Source organism: Triticum urartu, chromosome 1, assembly GCF_003073215.2.
Source record: "Triticum urartu cultivar G1812 chromosome 1, Tu2.1, whole genome shotgun sequence".
NCBI lineage: Eukaryota > Viridiplantae > Streptophyta > Magnoliopsida > Poales > Poaceae > Triticum > Triticum urartu.
The window spans coordinates 414,232,580-414,241,731 of NC_053022.1; the positions used below are offsets into that span (position 1 = coordinate 414,232,580).

A 9,152-nucleotide genomic window follows, 5' to 3' on the forward strand; every position below is an offset into this window, starting at 1 on the left:
CCCGGTGGCCACGGGGGAGGGACCTCGTCGGAGCTCATCAGGCACGTCCACAACAGTGGCGAGGGGGATGGTGTGCCTCCCCTTGTTTTTCTCGCGAGCAGTGCGAGGGAAGGAGACGATGCGGGGAAGGGCCAAATCCAATGGCCATGCACGAATAGATCGGGTGGATGTGCGTCGAGACCGTTGTGTAGCGCTGCCCTTGAGAGAAAGATGTCAGAACGAGTCACTGGGGTACAAAAATCTTACACTTACGGAAAACTGCTACCGACTGATTTTATCGGGTGATGTGCCCTCTTAATTCTCCCCCTCTAGATTTTGACTGACTCACTCCTTGATTTTAACTCGACCCTGTCAACTCGTAACCTCCTTTCCGTAAGAAATGACCCATAGATGTAGCAAAGCTCGCCCTACCAAATCACTCGGTGATATACCTAACCAGAAGTCGGGTTGGGCCTAAAAAAGCCCGCAACAAAAAACCTAGGCTCGGGCCTGGGCCGGCCTTTGAGCCTAGATTTTAGGCCCAAGACCAGCCCATAAGTGGAAAAGCCGGTCGGGCCTCTTCCTTAGAACGCACATATGCTAAGCCCAAGCCTGGCCCGCCCAAGCCTTCGGGATCAAAACTTAGGCCCAGGCCGGTCCGTGGGCAAGGCCGGTCTGACCGGACCGGATTCCCCATGGCCAGGTATACTCGGTAAAATCTTCTAAAAAAAGGTATCCTCGGTGAAAACGATTGGAGATGGCCTCCTACGGAGCAAGCAGACTCCCCTGCTTTCCTTGCTTACGGAGTAGAAAGTGGGAACCAACTACCGCACTTTCTCTCCTTTTACCCTTTTTGCTCCCGCTCCATCTCGTCCCGAGACGCTTTTCAGCTCGCTCTCCGCTTTTTCCCGGCGAAATGCATCAGCACCACGTACGCACGGCACCACCCATGTCCATGTCCATGTCCATGTAGTAGGAGAGAGCAGAGGACGGTGAAAGAAGGACGAAAGAAAGATTCCGACGCAGCAAGCTTCTCTCTCCACACCAGAACACACACAGCGGGACGGCCGGGCCCTACAGTCACGCACAGCACACGCCCCCCGACACGCGCACACACACATGGGGTGGGGGTGGGGGTGGGGGGAGCCTGGCGATGGCGCAAGAGGGAGGGCCGTCCCCTCTCCTTTGACAAAAGGGGCGGCCGCCGCAGGGATGGAGGGAGGGATCCAACGATTTGCCATGTGCAGCGCCTCCCCTACACCACCACACACCGCAGCTAGCACCCTATCCACCATCCTCTTCCTCCCCTTCTTGCTTCTTCTTGATTGATCGCCCACGCCCGGTCCACTCTTCTTCTTGGTCCTGCCCCTAGCCCTACAGCTTAGATGCGTGCATATGTAGCTGCATTGCCCAATTGAGGCGCCAAATCGGAGAAAGATATCGCTGCTGCATTCATGCGTGCCGGAGCTATACCACCCACCGATTTGGGGGTAGGTGAGGACCAGTGTTGGCTTCGGGTTTAGATTTGGGAGCGCTGCTTCGCTTGACCATTTCTCAAGTGCAGCGCTGCTGCTGCTTACTCCGACACTAGGCAGGAAAAGAAAATCCCCCCTCCACGACTTTGCTGATTCGATGTCACGGGCATCCGGATGTCATTGTCGATCGCCGCTATAGCCGGCATTGCCGCCGGTGGCGCCGCCTTGCTCATCGTGGTGGCCGTGGTGATCGCGCTTTGGTGCCGGGCGCGCGCGCGGCGTAACAGGACATCCGAAACCGGCTCCTCGGATCCTTCCACCCTAGGTGAATTGCGGTTGCTGTTCCGTGCACCGTCCATGGATGACAATGCTGCTGCTTTCTTTCTCCGGCAAATTTTCAGCTCTGCTCTGCTAATGCAATGTCTCTGTATTGCTGGTGGCATCAGTGGAGTGGGGCAAGGGGGGCCGAAGTTCCTCGGCGCCAGAGCGTCAGGGCGCCAGACAATTCTCTCTCGAGGAGCTGGCGCAGGCGACCAACAACTTCAGCGAGGCCAACTTGGTTGGCGCCGGGAGCTTTGGCCTGGTGTACAAGGGGTTGCTTTTTGATGGTTCAGTCGTGGCCATCAAGAGGCGCACGGGAGCACCAAGGCTGGAGTTTTCCGACGAGGTAAACTATTTGGATGCAACTGCAAATGCAGGGATATTGCTGTTCTTGTAAGGATACAGTATAATTTACCTCCATTCTGCCATGCCTGTGACCAGAGTAAATCTGGTCTCCTGAATTTTATGTCTGACTGTTTCGTCATACCGTGTCGAAGTTTCTGGTTTTGATGTTCTATGCGATGCTGACTTGACAATTCAGTGTCTTGAATTACATTGGATACAACAGTTAACGGCATTGCCTAAATTGTGCCGTATTTATGGTCAGATAGTGAACATTTTAGTCGAGTGACTTGTTTGTGGGGTAAGTTTGGAAGATCTGTCTCTTGTCCATTACTGTTGTTGTTTGCTATTGAAAAAAGCTTGCCTCAATTAGACAGGGACAGCTAAATAAATGCGTCTGTTGCGGCCTAATAAATTTGGCATTCTTAACTTCTTTGGTGTCCTTGCATTATGCAGGTTAGGAGGCTTTCAGAGATTTGTCATCGGAACATCGTAACTCTGATTGGTTATTGCCAGGAAGGAGGTCTACAAATGCTAGTGTTTGAGTACTCACCCAATGGCAATGTCTGTAGCCATCTATATGGTAATATGTGGTTATCGTCAGAAATTAGGTTGTGGCTTTTTACTTTCTTTTCTGAAACCTTACACCTTTTACTAGATTCAGGGAAAGGCTCGATGACACGACTTGAGTTCAAACAGAGGCTAGCAATAGCCATTGGTGCAGCTAAAGGTAGTACAACTATGAGATGTCGGCTGTTTTTTTTTCTGTTATGAATTTAGAAAATAGCAAGTATAACTGCAGTTTGACTTGCAGGTCTGAATCATCTGCATAGTCTTATGCCTCCTTTGATCCACAAGAACTTCAAGACGAGCAATGTACTGGTCGATGAGAATTTTATTGCGAAGGTGGCTGATGCTGGACTTTTTAGGTTACTCAGAGGACATGAAGATGTCGGGTCATCGCATGGGTTTAGCAGCAGTGTCTACCAGGATCCCGAGTAAGTTCAAGTACCGTATCCTTTTATCTTCTGTTTTTCAGACCAGACAACAAATATGTAGACCGCCATGTCCCCATTGGAGATTGATATGTTCGAAAAGCTTGTGCACGAAACGTATCATTCAGTTTCATTTTTAGGAAAATGTCATCTAGTTGTTTTGTTGTTGTGTCTTTCATTTGTGGGATGATCAGTCTAATCCTCTCTGTAATAATCCTTGTGACTCATAACGCATTGTGCATGTTTGTTCTTAGAGCACACTCGGTGGCGCAGTTTTCTGAAAGCAGCGACGTCTACAGCTTTGGAGTGTTTCTTTTGGAGCTAATTACTGGCAGAGAAGCTGCTAGCTTGCAACCTCCAGAATCCAGAGAATCCCTGGCCCACTGGGTAATTTCCTTTGGCATGTAGCTGTAAGCTGCCTAGAGAGAATGCTATGAACTTTTACTGCCTCTCTGAAAGAAGTCTTCAGCAAGCAAAATGACTGCCTATGATTTTTTAGCAAGTTGTCAGACTACCTATGATTTTGTGAACCTTCTGCTGCCTTTTTTGTTAGGAGAAAGGATGGAATCTTTGATTCACTGTTCCAGTGATAAACCTATGATCAGGTTGTGTGCACATTGACAAAATGATAACTATGTTGCCTTGCTAAACCAATGGAGCATAGATTTTGCCAACTCACTAACAGCTAGAAAATATCTGTCTAGAAACAGTTTCACTCCTTTTGCTATGATGAAGCATGTATGTCACATTCAGTAAGATTGCTTGAATTCTTCTTCATTTTATATTAAATAGTAGTCCATGACATTTGATATGCATTTTCCTACCTTGATTGAGATATAACTTTATAAGAAAAGTCGTCAAAACAATTATAAAGAGAACTGATGTTGCTTGTGCACCATTTGATTAGACAGTAGTATATCCTAACATCCCACTGACAGGCATTTTGTTGTCTTTTTGAAAGCTGGAAGCACATTTCAGTTCAAATGAACTGATTGACCCAAGGTTAGGTGGCGGTTTCACGACAGAAGGTATGAAAGAATTTGTTGGGCTTGCTTTCCAGTGTCTGAACCCATCCTCCAGAAGGCGGCCGAAGATTCGGCTGGTTGCGGCTGAACTAGACCGTATTCTCGAGACGGAGATGTCTCTAACAACGATTATGGGTGACGGAACCGCCATCATCACCCTTGGGAGCCAACTATTTACATCGTAAAGACAGAGATTGATTGCATGTCTGTTATTTGATGACATGATGATTGTTTTTTTAGAGTCCAGCAGCTGTTGTTTATGATAAGTTGTACAGGCTCTGCATTGTAGCGAATTACCATGTATGGTTGTTTTTTAAGCTTATCATGGTTGTTATATTCTGTAAGGTCGGTGAGAAGAAATAGATCTGTATGTATCTTCCTTTTTCTTCCTCCTATTTGTCACTCGACGAATTGTATGTAATTTTCAGATCGTTTGCTGTTTTGATGTTGTAATCCCTGAGAGCACTATCAATTTGAGTTCCTGTGCTAAGCTGGTACCATATTAACTTCCTACTAGTTGACAACTACTGTAATTGCCAGCAGTTGCATTACTCATACAAGGTAGCACTTTCCTAATCTTGGTTAGATCCTGAATGGGGCCACATTGTTTCAAGCCTTCCAATTTCCATGATACAATCTCTAACCTTCACTGCCTAGCAAAACCTTTGATTAGCTATGTTACCGCTTGCTCAGACCCTCTTATAGTGTTGCTAGTTGCAAGTGCAGGGTTTTCCATGTGACAACAAGGATATCTTATCATCATTATCATGTTTAATTGTTAAACTTGATTATATACCTGACTAAGGGTGGAAGGCTCAAGCCTATGCCCTGGTGATTTTTTCCACTCTGGTTAACCCTAGTTTTCGTACTTCTGGCTATTATGTTCATTGATGAGCGCATTCTACCATGTGTGGGGTATTATGGGACCCCCTTGAGCTCCTTTATCTAGCGTTGAACTCTTCCAGAAGGCCCAACATTGGTACTAAAATTTTCAAACATAAAACTTGCATAGAGGGTCACCCCCTCGAGATATTTTCAAAACAACTTGGGCCAGCGTCTAAGAAAAGCGTTGATCCGAAACAGGCAGTGTGCGGAGGCACCCTCGGGAAACCGGGCTTGGCTAACTATAAGCTTTTCCATCCGGCTGGGACCGGGTCTAGAGATACGTTTGGCTCTGATTCGAATGTCAACTCGTTGAGAGGTCTTCTGGGTCAGTTTGACATTAGCTAGAGAAAATTGTTAACTCCAAACTCCTGGAATGTAGTGTGTTCTTACACGGTGGCTCTCATAGGCTTGAACTTGGAGGAACGGGTTATGCATGAGGAATATATAGTGCACAGTTGGAGCACCCTTCTAGGTTTAATTCCTTTCGGAAAGTCGTGTCCACGGTTACGGAAGACTTGGAAATTTATAATGTCAGGCATAGACAATTTCAACTAATAACAAAAACTTAGTCAAACATGTGCTTACTGTGATTGTTTCTTCTTTTGGGTATGCAAACAAAAAGACGACATGGTGGGGTTATAAATGATTCATAGTCAGGTGTTTAGGATCACTTCTTGATCAACTAGTTTGCGCCCCCTTTTCCGTAAGCTGTTCTCATCTTATTTATAACGCACCGAGACCGATGTGTCAGGTGTCCTCCGCTTATTCGCTGTCGTTGCCTTGTCTTTGCTTGCGTGTCATGCATTGCATATCATGTCATCATGCGCATTTCATTTGCATACATGTTCGTCTCATGCATCCGAGCATTTTCCCCGTTGTCCGTTTTGCAATCCGGCGCTCCTATGTCACCCGGTGTCCCTTTCTACCTCTTTTCGTGTGCGGGTGTTAAACGTTTTCGGATTGGACCGAGACTTGTCATGCGGCCTTGGTTTACTACCCGTAGACCGCCTGTCAAATTTTGTGTCATTTGGACTTCGTTTGATACTCCAACGGTTAACCGAGGGACCGAAAAGGCATCATTTGTGTTGCAGCCCAACACCCCTCCAAAGTGGCCCAAAACCCACCTAAACCTCTTCCATCATCTCGGTCGTTCGATCACGATCGCGTGGCCGAAAACCGCACCTCATTTGGACTCTCCTAGCTCCCTCTACCTATATATATGTGGCTCTCCCCGATTTTTCGCGCAGTCCAAACCCTAGCTCCTCCTACCTCACACCACCAAACACTTTCTTCCACACCGGACATGTCCAGCCGCCGCACCGGACGAATCCGGGCGCGACATGTCAGCGCCGCCGCTCCTCTCTCTCCTCCCCGCCGCCGGGCCCGCCCCGGGCCAGATCGGGCCGCCGCTGCCGAGCGCCTGCCCCGCTACCTGAGAGCGCCCGAGCCCGCAGCTCCTCCCGCCGGTCATCGCCTGCGCCGCCATGTCTCGCCGGCGCTGCGCCGCCCATCCCGCCGCCCTTCGTCGCCGCCTCCTCAAGCTGTGGCCATCGCCCGTCAGCCACCGCGGCGCGCCGCCGCCCGCAACCGTGTGGTCGCCGCGCCTCGTGCCCGTCGCCTTGCACCGCCGCGCCCGCATCTCGCCGCCGGCCGTCGTCGACTTGCCGCGCCGCCGCGGGCTCGCCGGAACCCGTCTCCGGCCAGATCCGGGGAGTGGGATGAGATCCACCACTCCCCCGAACCAAACGGCCTTTGTCCAGATCTGGATCGCTCCGTCCTGCACCGCTTCGTCCCGGGTTGACTTTTCCCGAGAGGTCCAAATTTCACCAAGTCCCCGAAGTTTCCAGATTCATGTGCCCATGTTCATCATGTCATAACTTTGCATCCGTAGCTCCGTTTTGCGCGCGTAGCATATCGAAATGTTCGTCTCAAAGAGTACATCATTTCATCTCATTTCGTCTCATTGCATCATTTTCATCTGAGCTCATCTTGATGCCCGAAATGCTGTTGGAAGAGGGCTATGTGAGTATTTTGTCAGATCTGTTTCAGCAAATAGCCTTTTGTCATTTTTGCCATGATTAATGTGTGCATGCTATGACCCTGAGCTCTACATGTGTTTTGTTATATGCCATGCCATCTTTACAGGGGTGCTTGCCATGTATTTTTGTGATATTTGTGGTGACTAGCACAAGCTTGCAAAGTAGCGTAATCGGTAATGCTGATTTCAGGGACTTAGAATTTCACTAAGTCCTTATCCTAATTTTGTCGTTATGCCATATATTCATGTTGTTTCCTAGTGATCCGTGCCTCTTTTGAGGATGATCAGTAAGGATGTTTTGTTAACATTGTGGTGCTCTATCCATCCATGTCTTTGTTTTCATTTATGGATCACCCTAGCTCGAGTCAATCGAGCTCTACTTTTGCTATAAAATGTTCCTGGCAGATTGTTGACATGATTAGCGATTTTGCCGAGGATGTTGCTTTTGATCCGTGCATGCTATGTTGTTGTTCTTGCCATGTCTAGCTTCTATGCCATGTATTCTTGATGGGTATATGCTTAGTTTGTCATGCCATGCTTTGTAGTGAGTGCATCGAGCTCGTAAACATGCCTACTCGTTAACTAATTTGCATGCTCCAGTTTTTCTCTAAGTCTGAGATCTGTTTATGTTTTTGCTATATTCACATGCTTGCAATTGTATTCTCTGATCCCTTTTGGCTCAAGGTCACTAAGGGACTTTTGTTAAGTGCTTTGAGTAGCTTCATGCCATACCTTGCTTTGCCATGTTAAGTTCTTGTAGCATGTAGTTTACATGCTCTAAAGTATGCTTCCTGATGATAAATTCCAGACTTGTGTTAATTTCACTAAGTCTGAAACCTGTTATCATTTTCACTTTTGCCATGCTTGTTTGAACCTGTTAATGGATGAATTAGCCGTAGCTCAGTGTTCATCTTTTGTCAAGCATCATGAGGGGATCCCTTCCATGCCTTTTGTTGCCATATTTGAGTGCTGTAGCATAATTATCTTGTTGCATTTAGATGGCTACTTGCTGTTTATCGCAGACCGATGCCATATTTGTTTTGCTTGCCATTTCCAAACCGTGCATCCGATTCTGGTGATCTTTATATCGATTTCAACCGAAATCACCTCACCTTTCTAGTGGCTCTCTTGGATTTCCAAGTTGAGGCCAGATTCAATCATTCCTTGTAAAATCATGCATATGCATCGCATACCGCATCTCGCATATCATACCATGTTCATGTGTGGTTTGTTTACTATGTTGTGTGCTTCTTTTCGGTGTTGCTTCTTCGGGTTGGTTCTGGTAACTTCGCGTTTGTGAGGACCCGTTCGACTATGTCCGATTGTCTTCTTCATGGACCCGTTCTTCTTCCTTGCGGGATTTCAGGCAAGATGACCATACCCTCGAAATCACTTCTATCTTTGCTTGCTAGTTGCTCGCTCTTTTGCTATGCCTATGATGCGATACCTACCACTTGCTATATCATGCCTCCCATATTGTTAAGCCAAGCCTCTAACCCACCTTGTCCTAGCAAACCGTTGTTTGGCTATGTTACCGCTTTGCTCAGCCCCTCTTATAGCGTTGTTAGTTGCAGGTGAAGATTGGAGCTTGTTCCATGTTTGGAACATGGATATTTTGTTGGGATATCACAATATCTCTTATCTAATTAATGCATCTATATACTTGGTAAAGGGTGGAAGGCTCGGCCTTTTGCCTAGTGTTTTGTTCCACTCTTGCCGCCCTAGTTTCCGTCATATCGGTATTATGTTCCCGGATTTTGCGTTCCTCACGCGGTTGGGTTATAATGGGAACCCCTTGACAGTTCGCCTTGAATAAAACTCCTCTAGCAATGCCCAACCTTGGTTTTACCATTTGCACTAACAACCTACCACCTTCCCTTGGGTTCTGCAGACTCAAGGGTTATCTTTATTTTAACCCCCCCGGGCCAGTGCTTCTCTAAGTGTTGGTCCGAACCGAGCTGCCTGTGGGGCCACCTAGGGGAAACTTGAGGGTTGGTTTTACTCGTAGCTAGTCTCATCTGAGTGTGCCCTGAGAACGAGATATGTGCAGCTCCTATTGGGATTTGTCGGCACATTCGGGCGGTGTTGCTAG

At 47.6% G+C, this 9,152-nt stretch overlaps 1 protein-coding gene across 2 annotated transcripts; it reads left to right on the plus strand.

The window, feature by feature from the left end:
* The first annotated feature begins 1,098 nt into the window (after positions 1–1,098).
* On the plus strand, positions 1,099–4,634 carry LOC125515316 (leucine-rich repeat receptor protein kinase HPCA1-like). 2 transcript variants are annotated; one of them, XM_048680778.1, is made up of 7 exons: positions 1,099–1,779; positions 1,901–2,121; positions 2,574–2,700; positions 2,782–2,847; positions 2,932–3,115; positions 3,367–3,499; positions 4,074–4,634. In XM_048680778.1, exons 1-7 carry the CDS (start codon positions 1,629–1,631, stop codon positions 4,320–4,322), a joined length of 1,131 nt encoding a protein of 376 aa, XP_048536735.1. In that variant the 5' UTR covers positions 1,099–1,628; the 3' UTR covers positions 4,323–4,634. The 2 variants fall into 2 exon arrangements, with proteins under 2 accessions (XP_048536735.1, XP_048536728.1); XM_048680771.1 differs by having other exon boundaries at positions 1,101–1,779; positions 2,776–2,847.
* The last annotated feature ends 4,518 nt before the right edge of the window (positions 4,635–9,152 follow it).